The sequence below is a fragment of the Camelus dromedarius genome, chromosome 7, assembly GCF_036321535.1.
Source record: "Camelus dromedarius isolate mCamDro1 chromosome 7, mCamDro1.pat, whole genome shotgun sequence".
Classification (NCBI taxonomy): Eukaryota; Metazoa; Chordata; class Mammalia; order Artiodactyla; family Camelidae; genus Camelus; species Camelus dromedarius.
In genome coordinates, this window is record NC_087442.1 from 30,983,754 (window position 1) to 31,008,322 (window position 24,569).

The 24,569-nt window shown below is 36.1% G+C and overlaps 1 protein-coding gene and 1 long non-coding RNA gene across 6 annotated transcripts in view; one reads left to right on the top strand and one right to left on the bottom strand.

Moving 5' to 3' along the window:
- LOC135321671 (uncharacterized) overlaps positions 1 to 24,569 on the top strand; it is a 73,399-nt gene that overhangs the window by 37,741 nt on the left and 11,089 nt on the right. The window lies entirely within an intron of this gene.
- MDFIC (MyoD family inhibitor domain containing) overlaps positions 2,740 to 24,569 on the bottom strand; it is a 95,251-nt gene continuing 73,421 nt past the window's right edge. For 2 of the 5 annotated variants that reach the window (XM_031455244.2, XM_031455243.2), the window contains one exon: positions 2,740 to 5,479. In XM_031455244.2, the coding sequence (XP_031311104.1) occupies positions 5,232 to 5,479 (248 nt within the window). In that variant the 3' untranslated portion in view covers positions 2,740 to 5,231. Of the gene's footprint in view, positions 5,480 to 13,091; positions 14,727 to 24,569 lie in introns of those variants that run through there. The other 3 variants (XM_031455246.2, XM_064487423.1, XM_031455245.2) reach the window with 3 other exon arrangements.

The following is a 24,569-nucleotide window of genomic DNA, read 5'->3' on the forward strand; positions in this document are numbered from 1 at the left end:
AGGTACTATTCATGTCCTTGAAAGAACTGTGCATTCGGACTGAGGGATCGTATGACGTCCACATTAAATTAAATAATAAAGGTGATCTCAAGACTCTGAGAATCAGACACACATGATGAACTGTGCTTTCTAGGTTTTGAGATGACATTTTAAAACTTCTTTTGTTTCACTCGAAGATGGCTTGAGATCCTAACTATTTGTAGGTGTCTGACCCCACTCCGCCACATCTGTAATTGGCATAGCATCCAGCCGACAGGCTCTGTACATCTTTACACTGCAACCTACCAAGTTAAGAAATGTATTGGTTCAATATAAAACAGCAGGCTGTTTTTAGACATAGTTACTAGTGCACAAGCTTTAATATGGCTTAGCTTCATCCTATAATGAGATCTTTTGGTTCCCTGCTCAACTGGCTTTGATTCCTTTGCAAAAGGCTATGAACTATGTCAAGTGGATCAAGCTGCCTTTGTACACCCTCTTTCTTGGCTTTGGAACGTCATTCCTTTGCTTCTGCCCCTTTATGCATCAGACAGAACTTAAGAACCTTTTCAGTGTTTCAAGCTAAACTTAGAGTTGGTTTGAATTTGCTTTTCACTATTTTCCTAATAATTACATTCTCCACTGAAGCTCAAAGACCTGCCTGGAAGCGAGCACTTAATTGCAGAGCTGTATTTTGTCTTTAACACGGGTATCTAGACCCCATGTTGCTCATGTGTCGAGGGATGGTTATCTGAAGTGATTTCTTCATGGTCACCTCACAAATAAATTCAAGATTCTCTTTTAGTGAGTATTGGGGTGAGAGGGCATGAATAATGGACAAGCAAACAGTAGAGCTAGAACTAGTAGCCCCGGTTCAGTTGGAAGGCAGGAAATTACTCATGTTGACATTTGGTGACTTAGCAGCAACGGTCCCTGCCCCAGTGGAAGCGTCCCAGTGTTGTCCCAGTGTGATGAAGAATAAGGTGGGGCAGATTTCTACTCGCTTTGTGGGGGTGGGGGTCGGGGAGCAGCGCTTGGCTGTGGCTTTGCTTATAATCCTTTTCAACTCCAGATCGCCTGTTGACTTCATTCAGATTTGATCATTTGGATGCTGTTTTGATTTAGTCCTTTAAAGCTGAGGGTGCAGCCATTGCTCACTGGGAATTTTGCACTGTGACAATGCATAGTGGATTTAGTCACCAAAGAGAGTTTTTGCATAAACCATCCTCCACGTTAGGGCTAATGTTCCCTCCTTTCCACAACCCCTTCCATTTTAACCAAAATCTCTAAAAGTAATCTTAAGTGAGCAAGCAGATATTAGTAGGCTCACTATTGGAACTAGCAGTTTTCTCATGGGAAGCACCAAACTCCCCCCAGGTGGAAACTTCCTGAGGATTCTGTGACTCCCTGGAGAGGCTTAGAGATAAGTCAGTATAAATTTATTGGTTATAGTGGGGCATGGAGATGAAGGGCAGTAGTACCCAATCCTCGATTTTAAACTACAGCTAGTAAGTGTGGAATAAACCCTATCCAGATATTAACTGCTGTCGAAAGCAAAAATGGTTTGCTTTCCTACATTAGTATTAAGAGAAGAGAAAAATGGATATTTTGTAGTACTTGATGAAATTTTACCTTGCCTGTCTGATTAGATGAAATAAACCTACAGGCTTATAAATCACAAGTAATTGGAAAGGGCATAAAGGTCTTGAATAATTTGAAAAATAATCTTATTAATAAACTTATGCATTAGGTGGTTGGGTAAATCTAAGAATTAAAACTGGAATTCAAGAAGGCAAGCCACTGAGACTCTGGACTCGAGTCTTATTTCTGTGAGGCAGTGACTTTGACGTTTATAACGTTAGAATCTAGGGCACTGATAGAGTTTATATGGATAAAGAATCAAATGTTATTACATAAGGTTGCCTTGGTTACTCCTTGAACTTGGTCCAGAGAAACACTATTTCAGGTGAGAAAACTGGACAGACTCAGCATACTGTAAGAACACACAAAAAATTATTATATTCCTAAATAAGAAGCCTTCTCCAAAATAAAGTGATTTAGCTTAAAATAAACAAATGGTTATCTGGCTTAAAATCTGAGTTAAGAAAATCACTTTTTAGCAACCTACATACAGAGAAGTAGTGAACTTTATTATATTAGACAAATTCATTTTGTTTAAAAAAATGTGGAGAATTTAATTCATCTGGTGTTCTGATCCTAGTACAGTGTTTCTCTCTCAGCATCATGGGGGTTAAATACTAAAACATTTACTATAAACTTAAACATTGTGCTGCTAAAAATCCTAGTTGATATTACTTCTGACGATTTACTTTTGGGTGAAATTCATTAAATCTAATTAATACACAATTCCATAGATCTTTTGTGTTTAACCTCAGCATACATATATAAATATTGCCTTAGTTTTTGGACTGTGGGAGATAACTCCAAAACAAACAGATAAAAGGAAATACTAAAAAAAAAAAAAAAAAAAAAAAAGTATAATACGTGGATTTTTACCTATTGTGAATTTTTAAAAGAAAACTGTTTTGAAAAATCATAAGTTAACTGTGATTTGCAGTATAAAGTGATATGAATCTTTCACAGTTCATTTATGGGCATGAGTCATGTGATTTTACACAAGGACACTAGGAGATCTTCAGAAGGGGATGTAACAACAAAAAAGAAACCTCAGGTTTTAAATTAGAGTTGAATTTGTTTAAATATCCTTGTATCAGTTAGACAGAAAATATGCTAAAGGACAACAGAGAAGTCCTTTTTTATTTCAAAATAATATTCAGGATAATACAGGTCCAGTTTAAAAATATTTAAGATTAAGTTTCCACATTTAAAAGGAGACCAAATCTATAACTGTAAACTACAGCACTTAGTCATGACAGCCAGGAGTCAACAAAACATTTTACACACAGAAATTCTAAAATATATATTGAAACTACTTTCACATTTGCCTACTTTTGTTTTCTTCACTTATTTTTTAAAAATCATACAAGGTGCTTTATGGAATGACTGCAGAGTAGACAATAGTGGGAAAGTACACTGAATATAAATACGAAAATAAAATTCTGCTATCAGTGAATGCTCTCTGTTACAGAGAAACATTGTTTTAAAAGTACTAATATCTTCATGGCAACTAGTAGCAGAATACACTTAAATATTAGAGAAACGATTTGGCTGAATACGTTGGCAGGACAAAAAGGATGTTTTAATGATTCCAGGTCATTAGAAGGCTTTATATGTCAATACAAAGTTAATACTCTTACATCCTAACATATATGCGTAAGTTAACTTTAGGTATATGTAAATATTCAGATTCTGGCTACTCTGAAATAGTAGAAAGGTGTTCTTCTGTTTCATTTGTTACATCAAAGACACTCTTTAGACAAGGAAGAGAAAGACAGCTGTTTACTAGAATTCTATTTAAACCCAACAATTTAACCGTGTGTGTGTGTGTGTGTGTGTGTAGAGTACTGAAAAGGGGATTCAAGAGTCTGCTAGCTTTTTTCTTTTTTAAGCCCTTTAAGTAATGATATAAGCAGAAACTAGGTTTCATCTCAAAGGAGAAATGATCAGTGACATACCCATGCTTGAGGTTTAAAATCGTTCTTAAAAGCCTTTGTTTGTTTGTTGAAAGGCTTCCTAAAAACATGCATTTGTTTTTACTATCAACTTGGTGCTCAACTGGAAGAACTGAAAATTACTATTAATCCAGAAGTATACTCTCAAAATTTCTAGAAGAAATTACATTAAATCAGGCTAAACTACAATCTGGGGAGCTCAAACTTAGTAGGAGAGCATGGAGTATGAAAATCTACTCTCCCCGGCACCACACAATGTCTCTGTGTCTTAGTAACTCTAGTAAGTCTTGCAACTGATTTATTTCTTTACACTTAAGAATCTTTATGACCTGCCATATTGGTTTAATTTAATATAAAACTACAATACTGAAACTTGGTCATAGTCGTGGATGTGAAGATTCTCACTCCCACTGCATTGGAAGGAGTGGTTTCCACTGAAGACTGTGTTTATAAAATAGAATGTTTGTTTTCTTTCTGATTTGTTTCTTAACCAAACAACCCATGAAAAAAGACTTAAAGCTCTCCATAAAGGAAAAAAAAAAGGAAAGCTTTTGAACAAATCAAAATCAATGCTGGGATTTTAATATAAAAACATCTCCGAATTTAAATGCAGTTTGTTAAAAGTATTCCACATTCTTTATAAAATATAGCTATTTTAATATAGCATTCTATTTTTATCAAAACTTCAGCATAACATCTAAATTATATGTGAAAAATGCGTATTTTTAGTTAATTTAAATTTTATAGTTTCAAAAAAGGTGTACAGCTTCAACTAAAGAAACTACATATGGAAGGCATTTTTCTTGTAACTGCTTAAGGGCACACGCAGCTCAGACTGGCCACCTAAAACCTGGTCCTAAAGCTAATTCATCCCAGCAGCAGATGAATCACTCCTCCTCAGAGGCCTCCTCAAATGCCACATTCTCCTTGAAGCTTTCTGAATATTCCAGTAGACAGGAGCTGTTCTTTTCGGTGTATTCCTGTAGCCTTTTGAGGTCCTCTGTCTCATCAGCCTCACTTCAGTATGCCTTGTGGACTGGCTCACTCTTTACAGGCCTCTCGTCTGCTAACCTGTGCGTGCTCCTCTGGATGGGAGCTGGATGACAGGCCTCTCTGCGGTGCAGCAGGAGATTACAGATAGTAGGCGCTCAGTGTCTGATGACCGGGGGGAGGACAGAGCAGGGAGGTCAACACTGGGTCCCAACGACTGTGTGGGCATGTTTCCCAAAGTTTACTTTCAAGAATGCTTACTTTTAACCATTGTTAATCATCAAACATAAATTGAGTTAAATACCCACTGAGATGTAAGATATTTGGAGCAAGAGGCTCCTAAGCATGGTTAAAAGACATAGAAATGAGTATAAAAGGAAAGAACCAGTTTTTTCTTTTTTTTTCTTTTTCTTCCCCCCCTTTTTTTTTTAGTGAAAATGTCCCTCAGTCATTGTAATTTATTAAGTTTAAAAGTAGTTAAAATTTCACATATTAAACCATGTAGATTTGGTTAGAGGAAAAAAAAAGGCATTCAGAGATTACTAAAAATAATGAGTTAACAGTGCAAATCCTGGGTTGTTAGATGAGACTTACCATGTGCTTTTCTTCCCCCTTAAAAGAAAAGTTTTAAAACACTCTCCAGTTTTAACACAAATGGAAGATAAATATTTATGAAGGAAAACAAATTCCACAGCATTCCATACAGATTTCCAAACAGTCCGACGATTCGCAGCAGGCATCCATGATGCCGCAGTCCATGTCACAGGGGCAGTTACAGTCATCTCCCATTTCATCTCCGCAGCAGCAGCAGCAGGCCTCGGAGGTGCAGATGCCACACGAAGCTTGTCCCAGGACAATATTGCAGAGGGTCAGGAATTCACAGAACAAGCAGGCCAGGATACAGTGGACACAGCAATCTTTATTTTCAGTTGGGAGGAGACCACATTGTCAGAAAAAGAAAGGACACAAAATAGATAAATCATTAATGTACTGAATAATAAGCATTGGTGAAAATAGTTCAGTAATCCAGAACCTAATAGCATGCAGTCTCAGAAATCTTTTGTGGACAGGAAGCTCAAAAAGAAACAAGTTAAATTCTAGATGAGCAGTCTTACGAAGTAGACACTGCATTCGAAAAACAAACAAAAAAGATGGTAGTTGCGTGTGCGCGCGCACGTACGCTTGGGGTGAGAGTATTACATGCACTAGGCAGAAGTAGCAGTGGGGTCTTAAGTCCTAAGTTCCACTTCTCTGTGCCTCTCATCCATCCTCCCTAGATCCTGCTGCTCTTTGTAAAATGATTCCACAACATCAGAGTCCTTCAGAAAACAGAAATTTCCTTCAGTTCCACGCAGCTGCTCCAAAATTGCAAGGAAAAATTTAAATATGATATATTCAATGTATTACTGAATAATTCAGTCAACAGTTAAGTTGGAATCCATTAAATGTGGATCAACATTTTTATTTTCCATTAAAACTGACTCAATTTCATGATCTCAAATTTTTTCGGTTTCACCAGAATTAAAGAAAAACAGTGAGACTCTGGTTCCAGTCATTTTTTCTGAAACAGTTCTTCTGCCTATTTCTAACAAAAGGATTTGTAACTTAGCAAATGTGAATAATGACAAAGTAACATTACCTTCCCACCTCCTGTGTGGCAAACTACTTTACATTTCTGATATTTCCTGACACATCTCTAAGGATGCCTCTCTAAACAACAAACTTCATAAATTGATATAAAAAGTGAGAAATCAAAAAGATTACAATCTAATAAATTTAGTATACCATATTTTAAACTTCTTTCCTTCAGAATTTTGGGAAAGAGGAGAAGTTGAAGAAAACTTCTATTTCTGGAGGACTTAAAACACATGCAATAAAATACTTTAAGACCAATGTTATAAGACATTTGACTAACTTGAGAAATGTTTGTCAGTTTTTACTAGGATTATTTCAGGGTTTGTGTTTATTCTTTTTCTTTTTTAAAAAAACTTGCACAATGCAAGCTTTAAGGAGGGGATTCTGCCTCCAACAACAGCAACTGTACAGAACAATCTCTATCCCCATCCCACTGTCACATGATTTGTGTGTTTTCTGTATTTGGCTTTAAAACTGAGTGCCTTTGATGGACGTTCATCAAATTGTGTATTGCATCATAAACTCCCCAATTCCTTGAACATCCCCTAGTTTCTCTGTAGTCTCTAACTTTGTAGAGAATCCATAACTTTGTAAAGGGAAAATGTGGAAATACATACTCTATATGCCAGATGGCAAGAAGTGGGGGTGAGGTTAGAAAAGAACTCAAAAAGAAAACTTCAGACTTGTTTGGAGAATGAAAGTCTAAAAGAACACATCAGTCTTTCCTTCCATTCTTCTCAGTGCCCAGCCCTTTCTCACATACCATGGTCTATGCAGCAGCTGGAAGAAGATCACAGAGTTGGAAGTCTGTGGGTTTCTCTCCCTCTTCCCCTAATGTTTTTAGTAGCACAGTGGTCCTCCCTTATTATAGGGTATAGGTTCTAAGACCCCTAGTGGATGCATGAAACCTCAGATAGTACAGAACGTGCTCTATTTTTTTTTTTTACATGTATACACACCTGTGATAAAGTTTAATTTACAAATTGGGCAAAGAGAGTAACAATAACATAATAAAATAGAACAATTACAACAATATTCTCTAGTAAAAGTTATGTGAATTTCTCTTAATATTACTCTCTCAAAATTCTCTCTCTCAAAATACTTCTACAAATTTAATGCCTTTTCCATCTTAACTATTTATCATGCACTGTGGCTGTAATTTTTGCATTTTGAGGTGTGACAGCAAAACTATCACTAATTTCTTTTTCCTTCTTCCCAGCTTCACAGACTATTCATTCTTAGCGTAGATTTCAGCAATCTCAGCATACATTTTCTTTTTCCTTATTAAGTTGAGAATGTTCACCTTTTCACTTAAAAGAAGTACTTTACAGCTTCTCTTTGGCGTATTTTTAATTGCAAGCATCACTATTCCTGCCCTTTGGAGCTAGTGTTATGTAAAATAAAGGTCACTTGAACACAAGTACTGCAATGTCACAACAACTGGTCTGGTAACCAAGGTGGGCTACTAAGTGAGGAACAGGTGGGATACACTGAACAAAGAGATGATTTACGGTCTGGGTGGGATGGAGCAGGACGTCACAAGATTTCGTCATGCTACTCAGAGAGGCCTGCAATTTAAAACTTAGGAATAATATATTTCTGGAATTTTCCATTTAATATTTTGAGACTGCAGTTGACTGTGGGTGAATGAAACTACAGAAAGAAAAACCATGGATGGGAGGGGTATTACTCTATCCAACCATATCAGGATAACGGTGAAATCAACTACATGGATCCAAGTTCATAGCCTTGGAAAGTTCTGGGTTTCTACAGAGTATCTGTAGTTTCCCTCTTTCTACATTCTTCCTATAATTAGGTATTTATCCTAATAACTTATATGTCTCTCTTTAATAGAACTTTTCCAGGATTGTATTTTAATCATGATGTATAAAATATCTGAAATGTTATAAAAAGCTAGCTTTATTATTTTTATTACTATTAAGAAAATTGTGTTCAACATGCCTTCAAACAAATACCCATATTAATTAATTCTAATAACATGTCTAACCTTAACTTTGTATTCCACTGTGGAATGCTTTTATTTCAAGACTGAGAGGGAGAACCTACAAAACTCACTTGGCATCGAGGAACCTTTAACTGAATATTTTTAAAACCCTAAGTATAGTTACTGAGCATTAGATTCTTTATGTATTAACCACAAAATACATTAAACATAGAAGTATATGTAACGGATCTATTAATTTTAAAGGGGAAAGAATGGCCTCCCTACCTAGCCTTAGAAATAGAGGGTTACAATATCTTTGAAGCTTCCTTTGGTCCCTTCCTAAGTACATCTTCCTCTTCTGAGATATAATCACTGTCTTGAATGTTGAGTGAATCGTTCCCTTCCTTTTCACTGTACTTTTTATAACAGTGAATATGTAAATATCCCTACATAATTGATCAGAAAGGAAATGGTATCATATGAATTCCCATGAGTAGCATTTTTTCCTTAATATTATGTGTTCCAGATTTACCCTTGTTGATTCACGTAGTTACAGTTCACTTATTTTCCAGATGTATAGTACTCTGTTGATTTAATACACTATAATTTATTTATCCATCCTACTTATGAATACTTTGGTCATTTCCATTGTTTTGCTATTCGAAACAGTAATATCTGAAACAGTTTGTACAGGTCTCCTAGAGCACACGTGTTAAATAATTAGCAATAGACTCATCGGACGACAGGATATGCATATGTTTAATCTAGTTAGGTAACAGTAAATTTGTTTCCAAAGTGATTGTTCCAGAATTTACTCCCACCAACCAAGTATGCAAATGCCTGTTGTTCCACATCCTCACCAATCTTTGAAACTGTCATATTTTCATATATGCCAATTAGTTGAGTGTGAAATTACATCTCATGGTAGTTTTACTTTGCATTTACTTGTTTACTATGAAGCTTGAGCATCTTTTCATGTTGGCCATTTGTGCTTCCTCTTCTTTGAAACAGGTATTCATGTTTTTCACTCACTTTTCTATTGAATTGCCTGTTTTGTTTTGTTTTTTTCTTACTGATTTGTAAAAGTTCTTCCTGTAGTCAAGACCTCTGTCCTTTGTCAAATGTGATTGTCTTCTCTATGTGGCTTTTTGTACTTAAAATAACAAGAGACAGATGAGTTGATGTTTAGACCTTAGAGTTTGAAGGGATGAAGAGAAACCTAAATCAAATCGTGTTTTTAGCTGGAGATACGGGATTATATGGGTGAGGAAGTAAAGTGGGAGATAGACAAGTCTGGCAAATGAGTCAGTGAAAAGAAAAGGAGGCAGCATTAACAAGATGCAGCAGCAGAAGGAAATAAAGAGTTCTAGTGTCTGATTCAAAACAAGTGGACTCCAGCCACTCCGACATACAGAAAGGGAGGAGAAACCAAGAAGCAATCAGGAAGGAGAGACAATGTGAAATGGTGTAAAATCGAGGCCCTCAGAATGAGAGTGACATTTCCAACTAACCAACTCATTGCCGCTCATAGAAAATACTCATTTGAGAATCAAAATCTCTTCCAGATCTTAAACAATGTGAATTGTCATACAAGAATCAGAAGACTTCAGCCAAGAATAGAATCTCTCCAGACTCCTTTTAGCCAAAATCTACCTATGAAGTCAAGTCAGTTAGTATTTTTTTCATTTTCTTTATTTACTAAAAATAAGTTCTTAGCACTAAATAGATGAAACACTTCTTTTCTAGACTATCTTCTATAACAGAGTGTAATTTCTTTCTTTTTTTTTTTTAATTGAAGTTCAGTTAGTTACAATGTGTCAATTTCTGGTGTACAGCACAATGTCCCAGTCATGCATATACATACATATGTTTTCATATTCTTTTTCCTTAAATGTTATTACAAGATATTGAATATAGTTCCCTGTGCTGTAGAGCAGAAACTTTTTAAAATCTTATTTTTTATATAGTGGCTAACATTTGTAAATCTCAAACTCCCAAATTTATCCTTTCCCACCCGCTTTCCTCAGTAACCGTAAGATTGTTTTTACTGTCTACCAGTCTGTTTCTGTTTTGTAGATGAGTTCATAGTGTCTTTTTTCTTTTTTCTTTTTTTTCTTTTTTGATTTATTTTCTTTTTTTTAGAGTGATACCATATGGTATTTTTCTTTCTCTTCCTGGCTTACTTCACTTAGAATGACAATCTCTAGGTCCATCCATGTTGCTGCAAATGGCATTATTTTATTTTTTATGGCTGAGTAGTATTCCATTGTATAAATACACCACAGCTGCTTTATCCAGTCAACTGTCAATGAACATTTAGGTTGCTTCCATGTCTTGGCTGTTGTATATAGTGCTGCTATGAACATTAGGGTGCATGCATTTTTTCACATTAGAGTTCCCTCTGGGTATATGACAGAAGTGGGATTGCTGGATCATATGGTAAGTCTATTTTTAGTCTTTTAAGGAATCTCCATACTGTTTTCCACAATGGCTGCACCAAACTACATACCCATCAGTAGTGTAGGAGAGTTCCCTTTTCTCCACAGACTCTCCAGCATTTATCATTCACGGACTTTTGGACAATGGCCATTCTGACTGGTGTGAGGTGATAACCATATTGTAATTTTGATTTGCATTTCTCTGATAATCAATGATATTGAGCATTTTTTCATGTGCCTATTGGCCATTTGTATGTCTTCATTGGAGAAATGCTTGTTTAGATCCCCTGCCTATTTTTGGATTGGTTTTTTTTTTGTTAAGTTGTATGAGCTGTTTACGTATTCTGGAAATTAAGCCTTTGTCAGTCGCATCATTTGCAAATATTTTCTCCCATTCTTTAGGTTGTTTTGTTTTGCTTATGGTTTCCTTTGCTGTGCGCAAAAGCTTGTAAGTTTAATTAGGTACCATTTGTTTATTTTTTTATCTTATTTCTATTGCCTGAGTAGACTACCGTAGAACATTGCTAAGACTTACGTCAGAGAATGTTTTGCCTATGTTTTCTTCTACGAGATTTATCATATCTTGTATTATATTTATATGTATTATGTTTACATCTTGAGGCCATTTTGAGTATTTTTGTGTAAAGAGTGAGGGAGTGTTCTAACTTCATTGATATACATGCTGCCATCCAGTTTTCCCAATGCCACTTAACTGAAGAGATTGTCTTTTCTTCATTGTATATTCTTGCCTCCTTTGTTGAAGTCTAATTGACCATAGGTCTGTGGGTTTATATCTGGACTCTCTATTCTGTTCCATTGATCCGTATGTCTGATTTTGTACCAATACCATGCTGTTTTGATTACTGTGGCTCTGTAGTATTGTCTGAAGTCTGGGAGGGTTATTCCTCCTGCTTTTGTTCCTTTTCTTCAATATTGCTTTGACAATTCTGGGTCTTTTGTGATGCCATATAAATTTTAGGATCATTTGTTCTGGTTCTGTTAAAAAAAAAAAAAAAGTCCTGGTAATTTGATAGGGATTGCATTAAATCTGTAGATTGTCTTGGGCAGTATGGCCATTTTAATGACATTTGTTCTTCCAATCCAAGACCATTTCTTTAATTCATCTTTAATTTCCTTAATCAGTGTTTTGTAGTTCTCCCTGTATAATTCTTTCACCTCACTGGTCAGGTGTATTCCTAAGTATTTTATTGTTTTGGATGTGATTTTAAAGGGGATTGTTTCTTTACTTTCTTTTGCTACTAATTCATTGTTAGTGTAAAGAAATGCAACTGATTTTTGTATGTTCATCTTGTATCCTGCTACTTTTCTGAATTCTTTTATTACCTCTAGTAGTCTCTGTGTGGAGCTTTTACGGTTTACTATATATATTATCATGTCATCTACATATAGTGACAGTTTTACCTCTTCTTTTCCAATTTGGATCCCTTTTATTTCTTTTTCTTGCCTAATTGCTGTGGCTAGGACTTCCAATACTATGTTGAATAGAAGTGGTGTAAGTGGGCATCCTTATCTTGTTCCAGATTTTAGTGGGAAGGCTTTCAGTTTTTCACCGTTAAGTACTATGCTGGCTATAGGTTTGTCGTAAATAGCTTTTATTATGTTGAGATATGTTCCCTCTATACACACTTCGGTAAGTTTTTTCTTTTTTTATCATAAATGGGTGTTGAACTTTATCAAGTCCTTTTTCTGCATCTATTGAGATATCATGTGGTTTTTGTACTTTCTTTTGTTGATATGGTGTATTACATTGATTGTGTATGTTGAACCATCTTTTGTCCCTGGGATGAATCCAACTTGATCATGGTGTATGATCTTTTTCATGTGCTGTTGGATTCTGTTTGCTAATATTTTGTTGAGGATTTTTGCATCTATGTTCATCAGTGATAGTGATATTGGCCTGTAGTTTTCTTTTTTTCGTAGTGTCTTTGTCTGGTTTTCATATCAGGGTAAAGGTGGCTTCATAGAATGAGTTGGGGAGTACTCCCTCCTTTTCAATCTTTTGGAAGAGTTTGAGAAAGACTGGTATGAGTTCTTCTTTGTATGTTTAGTAGAATTCTCGAGTATAGCCATCTGGTCCTGGACTTTTGTTTTCAGGGAGGTTTTTTAATTGCTAATTCTATTTCATTTCTAGTGATTGGTCTGTTCAAGTGGTCTATTTCTTCTTGATTCAGTCTTGGTGGGACTGTATGTTTCCAAAAACTTGTCCATTTCTTCTAGGTTATCCAATTTGTTTCCATATAGTTGTTCATAATATTCTCTTGTAATATTTTGTAATTTCTCCATTTTCCTTTCTTATTTTGTTTATTTGTGTTCTCTCTTCTTCTTGATGAGTCTGGCCAAAGTTTGTCGATTTTGTTTACTCTTTCAAAAAACCAGCTTTTGGCTTGATTGACTTTTTTGTATTGTTTTTTCTATTTTACTTATTTCCTTCATGATCATTATTATTTCCTTCCTTTCCTTCCTTCTGCTGACTTTTGGTTTTGTTTGCTGTTCTCTTTTTTTTTTTTTTTTTTTTTTTTAGGTTATAGGTTAGGTTATTTGAGATTTTTCTTCTTTTTTGAGGAAGGCCTGTATCACTATGAACTTCACGTTTAGGACTGCTTTTGCTGCATCCCATAGATTTTGTGTGGTTGTGTTTTCATCGTTGTTGGTCTCAAAGTATTTTTTAATTTCTTCTTTGATTTCATCATTGACCCAATGGTTTTTTAAAGAGCATGTTGTTAATCTCCATGCTGTCATTTTTTTTTTCTCCTTTGTTTTTCTGTGGTTGATTTCTAGTTTCATGGCATCGTGGTCAGAAAAGATGCTTGAAATAACTTCTGTCCTCTTAAATTTGTTGAGGCTTCTTTTGTGCCTGAGTACATGATCTATCCTAGAGAATGTTCCATGTGCTTTTGAAGAGAATATATATTCTATTTGAGAGGGACATGATGTCCTAAAAATATCAACCAAGTCCAACTGTTCTATTGTGTCATTTAGTTTCTCTGTTGGCCTTACTGATTTACTGTCTGGAAGATCTGTCCTACTATGATTGTGTTCCTATCAATTTCCCCTTTATATCTGTTAGTATTTGCTTTATGTATTTAGGTGCTCTTATATTGGGTGCATATATGTTAACCAGTATAATGCCCTCATCTTGTATTGCTCCTTTAATCATTATATAGTGTCTTATTTATGGCCTTTGTTTCTAAGTCTTATTTTGTCTGAAATCAGTATTGCTACTCCTACTTTCTTGTTGTTTCCATTTGCATGAAGTATCTTTTTCCATCCTCTCACTTTCAATCTATATGTGTCCTTCTCCCTAAAGTTGGCCTCTTGTATGCAGCAGATTGTAGGTTCTTGTTTTATTATCCAGCCTGCCACTCTGTGTCTTTAGACTGGAGCATTCAGTCCATTGACATTTACAATAATTATTGATAGATATGTGTTTATTGCCATTTTGAACTTAGTTTTCCAGTTGATTTATTTCCTCTTTGTTCCTTTCTTTTTCTTTTTTGTGGTTTGATAATTTTCTTTTGTATTATCTTGGTTTCTTTTTGGTTTTTGTGACTCTGTTGTATGCTTCTGACTTGTGGTTACCCTGTTTTTCAAGTATATTAACCCATTACTATATCTGTTTGCTTTAATAGATATGAGTGATGATTTTATATAGGATCAGAAGCCTGCCATTAATGAAGAAAGAGCATTTATTAATTAAGAAATGTGGTATCTTAGGAAAAGAGATGTTTTTATCACTTTTTTTTTAAAAAAAAAACTAAGAAACTTACTTTGTATTAAATTCCATTTTAAGCTCTTTACAAATATTAATTCATTTCATTCAAATAATATTTCTAAGAAGCAGTAATGGTATTATTCCCATTTTACAAGACTTAGGGAAAACTTAGGAAATTTGCTCAAAGTCATAGAGGCAGGAAGTAGGAGAGCCAGGGTCAGAACCCACACAGTTTGCCTTCGTAGTCCATGGTCTAACTCAGCATGCTCCACAGCCACTGCAGGATGGGCCGCGTCTTCAAACACCTGTTTCATCTTCCTGGGGGGAAGATCAGTTATAAATCCAAATGATTTCTGCTGACTTGTCTGTTTTCAGCCTTGATTCATGTTCCCCTTCTCTTCTAAAGATGATTTCTGAAATTTAGTTTTAATGAAGGATTGATTGTAAATGTTAGCCTTTGAGTTAAGAGCAAAGTCTATGAGTTGGAGAACTCATAAACTGCCAGTCCCATTGTTGAAATAGATGTAAGAGAGTAGACAGCCAAGAGAGAGATGATGTCTCAATCAAAAGAAATCTAAATTTAAAACTTAAGGTCCATAGTTATATGAACAGGAGCAATGTAGAGATTAAATAGGAACTTTACTGGTAAAATATAGGGTAATGACAGAAGTCTCAAAGAATAAGACTTACTTAAAACTTACAAAAAAATAGTCATCATCTTAAAACATAGGTTGTACATAATTTCTTAGAAAAGCACTTGGGGCTATTCTGGAAAATCAAACCTATGAATGCATACACACCTGAAGAAGCCACAAACCAAAATTCATTTTAGAGATTAAAGTGGCATTAAACAAGGTACATTTACAGAGACATCTACCAGAAACACATTCATTTTCTGTACTTTTTAAGTAGAGAAATACCTAGATATGACAACAAAAAAGAAACAAACCAAAAACTGAATCCCTAAATTCTATCAAATCAGTTTAGTAATCTGACTTGTATTCCTTGCCAAAAGCATTTTTGTTTTCAGTAGTGTTCTGGAAGGAGTAGTTTGATGGTGACTTGGGGTAAAGAGAAGGTTAAACTAAGAAGAAGTAGCTGTTACGGTTTCTACTACTACCAACACCCCACCCCTAGGAGAATGGAGAACCATAAAAGGGCATTAAGTTGTTGGTTTTATTTGAAGCAAAGAGAGGATTGTAAGAATTATCAAAGAAGGCTTAAATGGAAAAACAAACTTTAAAAAAGATGAGTCCTCTGCATCCATGTAGTTCACTGTCAGAAATAATTGTTTTTCCCCCTGTCCTTGCGGTTTTTAGTTTTTATGGTTTTATTCAGTCATATTTACAGTTTTGGCCAAAAGCGTTTAACCTTTGAGAAGCCAACTAGGTTCTGGGAAGAATGCCTGTTCCAAACTAGGCCCAGCAAGAATTGCACAATTCAGTGTATTACTGAGAGGCGAGCTCAGCACAGGACTGACAGCTACTTTAAATTGAGGAAAACAAAGGAACATTCCAGCAGCCAAGTAGCTAAAAAGAAAGCATCAAAGGACATCTGTAGCACAACATTTGATTAAAGAACAACAAAAAACTGTTACGAATTACTTGCAGACACAAACCCAAACAAAATATCTGAGTCCTATGAAAGGTCATCAATGTTAAACCCATGCAGCTGGCATATCTGGAAAGTGTCTAGCTTCCCAAAACCATGAAGGTAACAACCGGACCCTACTTACACAGCATCTTAGATGACTGGGGAAGGTATCTGTGACTGATCCGAGGGCCTTTGTTCTGTTTAAAATGAGACTGAAGGTAGGCTTTATGAGTCTACATAAGATGAATAATAAGATGATCCCAAATTGTTTACCTAATCATACGTGGCCCAAAGTACTAGGAAAATAAGAGGAAAGCAGTTATAGTGAAAGGAACCCTAAGAGCCATCAGAAAACTCTTTGCACAGTAAGCTCAGCTTATTCTAAATAAGTCTATTTTTTTTAGTTTCCTTCTTGTAAGATGTGGTATGACAGTTGCTTTGAATTTCTTGGAACAAAGGCACCAAACAGCAGAGTACAGGGAAGGCAAAGAACGCTGAATTCTGAGAATAACCCACAACCCATTTTTGAGCAAGGGCAGATTTGTATGTGTCTTATCTTAACTAATCTCTAATAACGTTTCCTATCACTTAAGATACTTGAAAATACTTTCTTAATCAGGTCCCCATCATGTAAACTATCTACTAAGAAATAGAGGTTCATTGTCGTTGTTAACAGGCCAACAAAATGCCAGAAAGCACTGGCAGATGAGAGCATGAGCAGGCAGTTATGTGTAATTAGTCATTTAGGAAATTGAACTGAGATCAAACCTGACTCTCTAGCTTGACAGTCAAAGCCGCAGAGAACCCACAGGTGTTCCCATGTCCTGAGCTGCTAAGGCTCATATCCTCCCTGTCGGGGGACAGGGGGACTCACCCTGTGGAAGAAGAGGCATTCCTCTTCCCAGATACTGCCTGATTGCAACCATTGTTTCTCAATACAAACCCCAAAAAGCAGGCTAGAAGTGGGTTTCGGTAATCCTGCATCACAGCCAGGATGGCTAAGTCAGTATCTGGCCTCTGTGAAGGGCCAGCTGTGAGGGACGAGACACAGACATCTCCAGGGAGTTCTGCTCCTCAAGTTTTCATGGGGGCAGGAAATATTTACTAATGCAGCACGGTAGCTCAGCTCCAAGTAGCTGCGTGTCTCCAAGCCAGAGGACGCACAGCACCCTGGCCTAAGGCCCTAGAATGACCCGCTGCTTGCATAAATTGGCCCGAGGTCCGCCTCCTACACAGAGCCCTTTGGCACAGTACAGTCCCCGCGAGGCCATGCCTCTTAGCCAAAACACACTCAACATTTTCCTAGTAGGGAAGAAAGTGAGATGGGTCAGGAGGTAAAAGAGAACAGCTACGTTTTCCACTGCGGCACCAAGAAGACCACACTTAGAGAAATTGAACAATAACCTTTACTATTATTTTGCATCCCAAGCAACTCTAAAACCTTAGAAAACAACCAGCACAGTTCTCCCACACCTCCTCAATAATTTTCCTAACATGTGTCCAATTCCTGGAGTCCATCCTCCTCCTATGGGAGATGCCTTCGTATTTTAAATTACACTAAGTGGATAGCAGGGATGTTTTTGCTTCTCTTCTTTGTTTATCCTGTCGCCTGATCTGTGGTTGATTCAATCAATATTCCGTACTCTCAGGAAAGATGTCACCCAGTAATTGCTGGTCATGACTTAACTGTAGCACTGATTCAGGTAGTCTTTTCTAAAGAGTTGCATTTTATAAAGTCTAGGAAGATAACATACTTATTGGGGTCACTTTTAGTTTCCCAGGAGCTTTATATAGAAACCTGAAGAAACATGTAAGCTCAGTGAGTAGATGTGTTTACTTAAAATATTTAAAATGTAAAGTTAGTACGTGGGCAGAGGGGAAAGAAAGGCTAAAACATATCAATGGTGCAAATATTATTTGTAGTAGTTTGCTAAATCTCTACAACATGTTAAGATCACACATTTGATAGCTGGTAATAACAGTACAGTCCTCAGAGGGTTATGGTGATGACTAAAAGAGACTATATATAAAGTGCTCAATAAAGAATTTATCTTGTAAAGACTTAACCAAATACTGTTACTGTGATAACAATGAAGATGATGGCAAAATATTTATTCTAGAGAGGCTACAACTCTCTACCTATCATTATTTCATTCACTCTGATTACCAAACCAAAATAGGGCCATTCTATTTTAACCTAAGGAGATTTATAAAAGGCTCTGTTCATAGTTCAAACACTTGAAAAGAGAGAATCAAGAAGGCAATTCTAAGAGACAGAATCGGCAGAAAAGTGGAGCAGAAATCTGCCCGGAAAGAGTTAGTCAACCTTGTGTTTGGCTACAGCAGAAGGTTTAAAAATAATCATCTTTTTCCATATTTAAACTATTATCCATTTATTTTCTCGGGAAACTAGAAAGCGAAAACAGAGTAAAACCATACTTGAACCTATCCAATGCTGACTTTATTAAGTTGGCCAGTTGAACTATCTCTAATCCAAAAAGTTTAATTAATAGCAAGGTTGAATATAACTTTTGGATAACAAAATCTCCTTTAGATCTTAAAAGCATTTTCCTAGAAAGAATCACTGTCTAACAGTCTGCTAAAATTTGTCACGATACCATCTATAGCTAAGATAAAATATGAAAAAGTAAATTCTGTTTTAATGAAATACATATTTGTATAAAAATGATCTAAGAAATCTATTCCAAAAGCTTAATATTTTTTCCTATTTTTATTTTTGAAACTGTGTTTATTTCAAAATTCATCTTTCAGCTTCACCTCTTATCTGTGCTTGTTTAAACATTGTGAAAAGTATATTATGAAAAAAAAAAAGCCTTTTTTTTTTTAAAAAAAAACCATGTAGTACCCCCTTGGGTGATCCTGCAAAAGGTAACAATGGTGATGACAGTAAAATAACACCCTTGCCATATCAGATGCTATTTATTTGTACTGAGGTAGAATTGGCATATAACACAGTAGTTTCGGGTGTACATCATAATGAATCTATATTTGTATACACTGCAAAAAATCAGCAAAATTTGTCTCGTTAACATCCACTGCCATACATAGTTAACAAAATTATTTTTCCTGTGATGAGAACTTTTCAATCTGTAACACAGTGTTCCTAACTACAGTCAATCCCCGTGAGTTATTTCTAGAAATTTGTAGCTGTTGACCCCCTACAACCATTTTGCCCACCACCAGCCTCTGGCCATCAACAATCTGGTCCTTGTAGCTACAGCTCCTAGTTGTTGTTGTTTTTAAGATGCCACATATAAGTAAGATCATAATGGTATGTGTTTCTCTGTCAGACTTACTTCACTTAGCATAATGTTCTGAAGGTCCATCTGTGTTGTCTCAAGTGGCAGGATTTCCTTCTTTTTAATGGCTGAATAATATTCCCTGTATATCTACACCACATCTTCTTTAACCATTCGTTCATTGATGGACACTTGCATTGTTTCCACATCTTGGCTATTGTAAATAATCCTGCAGTGAACATTGGGGTGTATATATCTTTTCAAGTTAGTGTTTTTGGTTCCTTCAGATAAATACCCAGAAGTGGAACTGCTGGATCAAATACGGTAGTTCTATTTTAATTATTCAGAAGCAGCCATACTGTTGTCCATAGTGACTACCAATTTATATTCTCATCAGTAGTGCACAAGGTTTCCCTTATTCTCTACCATCTCACCAAATGACTTGCTATTTCTCGTATTTTTGATAATAGCCATTCTAACAGTTGTGAGGTGGTCTCTCATTGTGGTTTTGATTTGCATTTCCCTGATGGTTAAAGATTTTGAGCACCTTTTCAGGTATATATTTGCCATCTGTATGTTTTCTTTGAAAAAATGTCTATTCAGAACCACTGCCCATTTTTAATCAGATTGTTTCTTTGCTATTGAGTTAAATGAATTCTTTATATATTTTGGCTATGAATCCCAATTTTCATATATTTTCTCCCATTTGGTAGGCTGCCTTTTCATTTTATTGTTGGTTTCCTTTGCCTTAAAGATGATTTTTGGTCTGAAGGTAGTCGCACATGTTTCTTTTTGCTTTTGTTGCCTTTGATAGTGCGGTCAAATGCAAAAAATCATTACAAAGACCTTTATCAAGGAATTTACTGCCAATGTTTTCATCCAGGAGGTTTATGGTTTCAGGTCTTCAGTCTAAATTATTGAGTTAACTTTTGTATATGGTATAAAATAGTGGTCCAGTTTCATTCTTTTCAATGTGGCCATCCAGTTTTCCCAGCATCATTTATTAAAGAGTCTGTCCTTTCCCTATCATATATTCTTGGCCCCTTGGTCATAAATTAATTGATCATATATGTATGGGTTTATGTCTGGGTTCTCTATTCTGTTCCAATGGCGAATATGTTTGTTTTTGTGATGATACCATACTGCTTTGATTACTGTAGTTTTATAATACAGTCAAAATCAAAGAGTGCAATGCCTCAAGCTTTGTTCTTCTTTCTCAAGATTGCTTTGGCCATTCTGGATCCATTGTAGTTCCATACAAATTTTAGGATTGTTTGTTCTATTTCTGTGAAAAATGACATTGAAATTTTGATAGAGCTTGCACTGAATTTATATATTGCTTTGAGTAGCATGGACATTTTAATAATAATTCTTCCAATCCATGAGCACAAATATCTTCACATCTATTCATATTTTCTTTGGTCTCTTTCATCAGTGTCTTACAGTGTTCAGTACACAGGTCTTTCACCTGTTTTGTTAAATTTATTCCTAGGTATTTTGATGCAGTTGTAAATGGGATTCTTTTCCTGATTTTTGATAGTTTATTATTAGTGTATAGAAGTGGAACAGATTTTTTATATTACTATTCAATACTGCAACTTTACTGACTTGATTGTCTGGATCTATCAGTTTTTTGAAGTGTCTTTATAGAGTTTTTGATACCTAAGATTATGGCATCTACAAATAGTGACAGTTTTGCTTCTTCCTTTTAAATTGGACGTCTGTTTTTTTCTTGCCTAATTGCTCTTTCTAGAGCTTCCAATACCATGTTGAATAGAACTAGTGGGAGTGAGCATCCTTGTTTTGTTCCCAATCTTAGAGGAAAAGCTTTCAGCTTTTCACAGTTGAGTGTATTAGCTGTGGGCTTGTCATATAGGGCCTTTATTATGTTGAAGTATGATCCCTCTATACACACTTTGTTGAGAGTTTTTATCATGAATGGATGTTGAATTTTGTCAAATGCTTTTTCTACACTGAGATTACCATATGACTTTTATTCTTCACTCTGTTAATGTAGTGTATCGCATTCATTTTGTTAATGTGTATCACACTGATTTATGGACATTGAAGTATCCTTGCTTCCCTAGAATAAATCCCAGTTGATCATGGTGTAAGATTTTTTTAATGTATTGTTGAATTCATTTAGCTAATATTTTGTTAAGGATTTTTGCACCTCTGTTCATCAAGGATATATCATCCTGCGGTTTCTTTTCTTGTGGTGTCTTTGTCTAGTTTTGGTATCAGAGTAATGCTGGCCTCATAAAAGTTTGGAAGTGTTCCCTCCTCTTGTATTTTTTGGAAGAGTTTGAGAAGAGTGGTTGTTAATTCTTCTTTAAGGATTTGGCAGAATTCACCAGTAAAGCCATCTGGCCCTGACTTTTGTTTATTGCAATGTTTTTTTTATTACTGATTCAATGTCCTTCTTACAAATAGGTCTGTTCAGATTTCTTGTTTTTTCATTAGTCAATTTTGGTAGGTTGTGTGTTTCTATAAATTCATCCCTTTCTTCTAAGTTGTCCAAATTGTTACCTCTTATCCCTTGTAATTAGTTATGTCTCCTCTTTCACTTCTGATATTGAGTCAGTCTCTTTCTTGGTGAGTCTAGCTAAATGTTTATCTATTTCATTTTTTCTACTCTGATCTTTATTTCCTTCCTTCAACTAATCATGGGCTTTGTTAGTTCTCGTGTTTCTAGTTCCTTGAGGTGTAAAGTTAGGTTTTCTGAGATTTTTCTTGTTTCTTGAAACAGGCATTTATTACTGTAAATGTCCCACATAGAACTGCTTTTGCTCTGTCCCATAAGTTTTGATATGTTTACATTACATTTGTCTCAAGGTATTTTTTAATTTCTCTTTTTTATTTTTTGACCCATTGGTTGTGTGGTAGCATGTTGTCTAATCTCTTACATATTTGTAAATTTTCCAGTTTTTTTCTTTTAATTGATTTCTCATTTCATACCATTGTGGTTAATGATTTTAGCCTTCTTATACTTAAGATTTGTTTTGTGGCCTAATATATGCTCTGCCCTAGAGAATGTTCCATGTGCACTTGAGAAGAATGTGTATTCAGTTGCTTTTGGATGGAATGTTTTGTGTATATCTGTTATTTAAGGCCAATATTTTAATACTGATTTTTTTGTCTAGCTGATCTGTCCATTAATGGAAGTAGAATATTAAAGTCTCCTACTGTTATTGTACTGCTGTCTATTTCTCCCTTTAGGTTTGTTAAGATTTGCTTTATATATTTAGACAGTCCAATATTGGCACATAAATATGTACAAATGTTACATCCTCTTGTTGGACTACTTTAGTTATTATTACTTTTATCTTTTAACCTTCTAGTAGCTCTATAAATGATTACTCTACCACATTTACAACACTAGACTATTTGAATTTTACTATATATTGATCTTTACCTGTAAGATTTATGTTCATATGTTTTCCTTTTACTAATTGGTGCCCATTCTCTTCATCTTAAAAAAGGTCAGTCTAATGGTGATAAACTGTTTTGTTTTTGCTTGTCTGAAAACACTCTTTATCTCCCCCTCAATTCTGAAGAACAACTTTGCTTAGGTAGAGTATTCTGGGTTGGAAGTTTTCTTTCTGCATTTTGAACACATTGTGCTACTCCCTTCTGTTTTGTAAAGTTTCTGCTGAAAAATCTGCTTATAGTCTTATGGATGTTCCCTTATATGTAACAAAGTGTTTGTCTCTTGCTACTTTTAAGATTCTCTCCTTGGCTTTAAATTTTGACATTTTAATGATAATGTCCCTTGATGTAGATCTCTTTGGGTTACCTTATTTGGAAATTTGGGAGCTTCCACAATCTAGATGTCTGTTTCCTTCCCATGTAAGGAAAGTTTTCTACCCCTTTCCCTCGCTCTTCTCCTTCTGGGGCCCTCATAACATAAATGTTTGTCCACTTGATGTTATGTCATATGTTCCTTAATTTATCTTCACTTTCTTTTTATCCCACTACTCTGATTGAAGAGTTCCACTGCCCTATCTTCCAGTTCACAGATCCTTCCTTCTACTTGATATAGTCTGCTGTTGAATCCCTCAGGTGTATTTTTCAGTGCAGTTTTGTATTCTTCAGCTCTGTGACTTCATATTTGATACTACTGCATATTCCTATCTTTGCTGAAGTTCTCACTGTGTTCATCCATTCTTCCCTTATTTTGAACTATTTACCAGGTAAATAATTTATCTCTGCTTCATTAAGGACTTCTGTGTGTGTGTGTGTGTGTGTGTGTTCATTTGGAACATATTACTGTTTCTTCAATTTCCTTGACTCTCTGTCTTTTCTTCTATGCATTAGAAAGAACCACCACCTCTGCCAGTCTTGAAAGAGTAGCCTTGGGTAGGAGATGAACCTTACCATTCAATCCTGCCTGAGTTCTTGGTTGTCTCACAAACATTTGTGATTATTCAAGCAGCTTATTTTGTTTCTTGTGGCTCTCAGTATTTGCGGTTATGCCAAGACCTATCAGTGTTCCTAAGAGGAGGATCTCAAGTCAGCACCTAAAGCCAGGATCATTGGAAGCCAGACCCTCAGGCAACAGCCTTTAAATATACAAATACTTTATACTCCTATAGGACCCTAAGCGTAAGTTCCACCAGCCACCAGGGCCAGGCAATCTAGTCTCGGGGTAGCAGTCACAAAATCAGGATGTCAGACAAGGGTACAAGTGCCTTCCAGGAGATACCATGATCTGTAGCAAAGCAGAAGGTATAACGATGGCACCCATGGACACCCGTCCCCAAGTGCAGCTCTGTAGGCTTCTACATTGTGCCAAATCGGAAGCCTGCCCCTCAGGTCAAAGCTCAGTTGAAGGAAATAGGCATCTTTCACAAACACACTGGGGGTGCATTTTAGTCTTCTGTCTGTGCAGTGCCCTGGGAGTGCTAGTCCACCAAGGACTGTCTCTCGATTTGTTACATCCCATGGGACCTGGGAATGCAAGTTCTGCTGGCCAGCAGAGCTAGGCGATCGTGGAGCATTCCCTGTATGGCAGCCATAAAAACTGGTCACCAGATGTGTGTAAAAGCTCCTCTTCAGGAGATACGGGTGCACGGGAGCTTAGTGGAGGGAGAGCGTGAAGATAGTGCCTGCCCTCTGAGGTCGCTGGAGAGGTTACAGCAGGCCCTCAGATGTGTGTTTCATTAGAAGCCTGCCTCTCAGGGTGCAGCTTATGAAGATAAGCTAATAGGCCTCTTTCATAGACTTCCTTAGACTGTTGCCTCGGGTTGTGTCCTGGGGGTGGTAGCCATTTAAGGAGTCTTTCTCCATTGGTGATAGTCCTGTGGGACCCTTGAGTATAAGCCCTAGTGGTGACCAGAGCCAGGTGATCTAGAGGTGTCCCCAGGGCAGCAGCTGCAAGAATCAGGACGCTAGAGGAGGGCA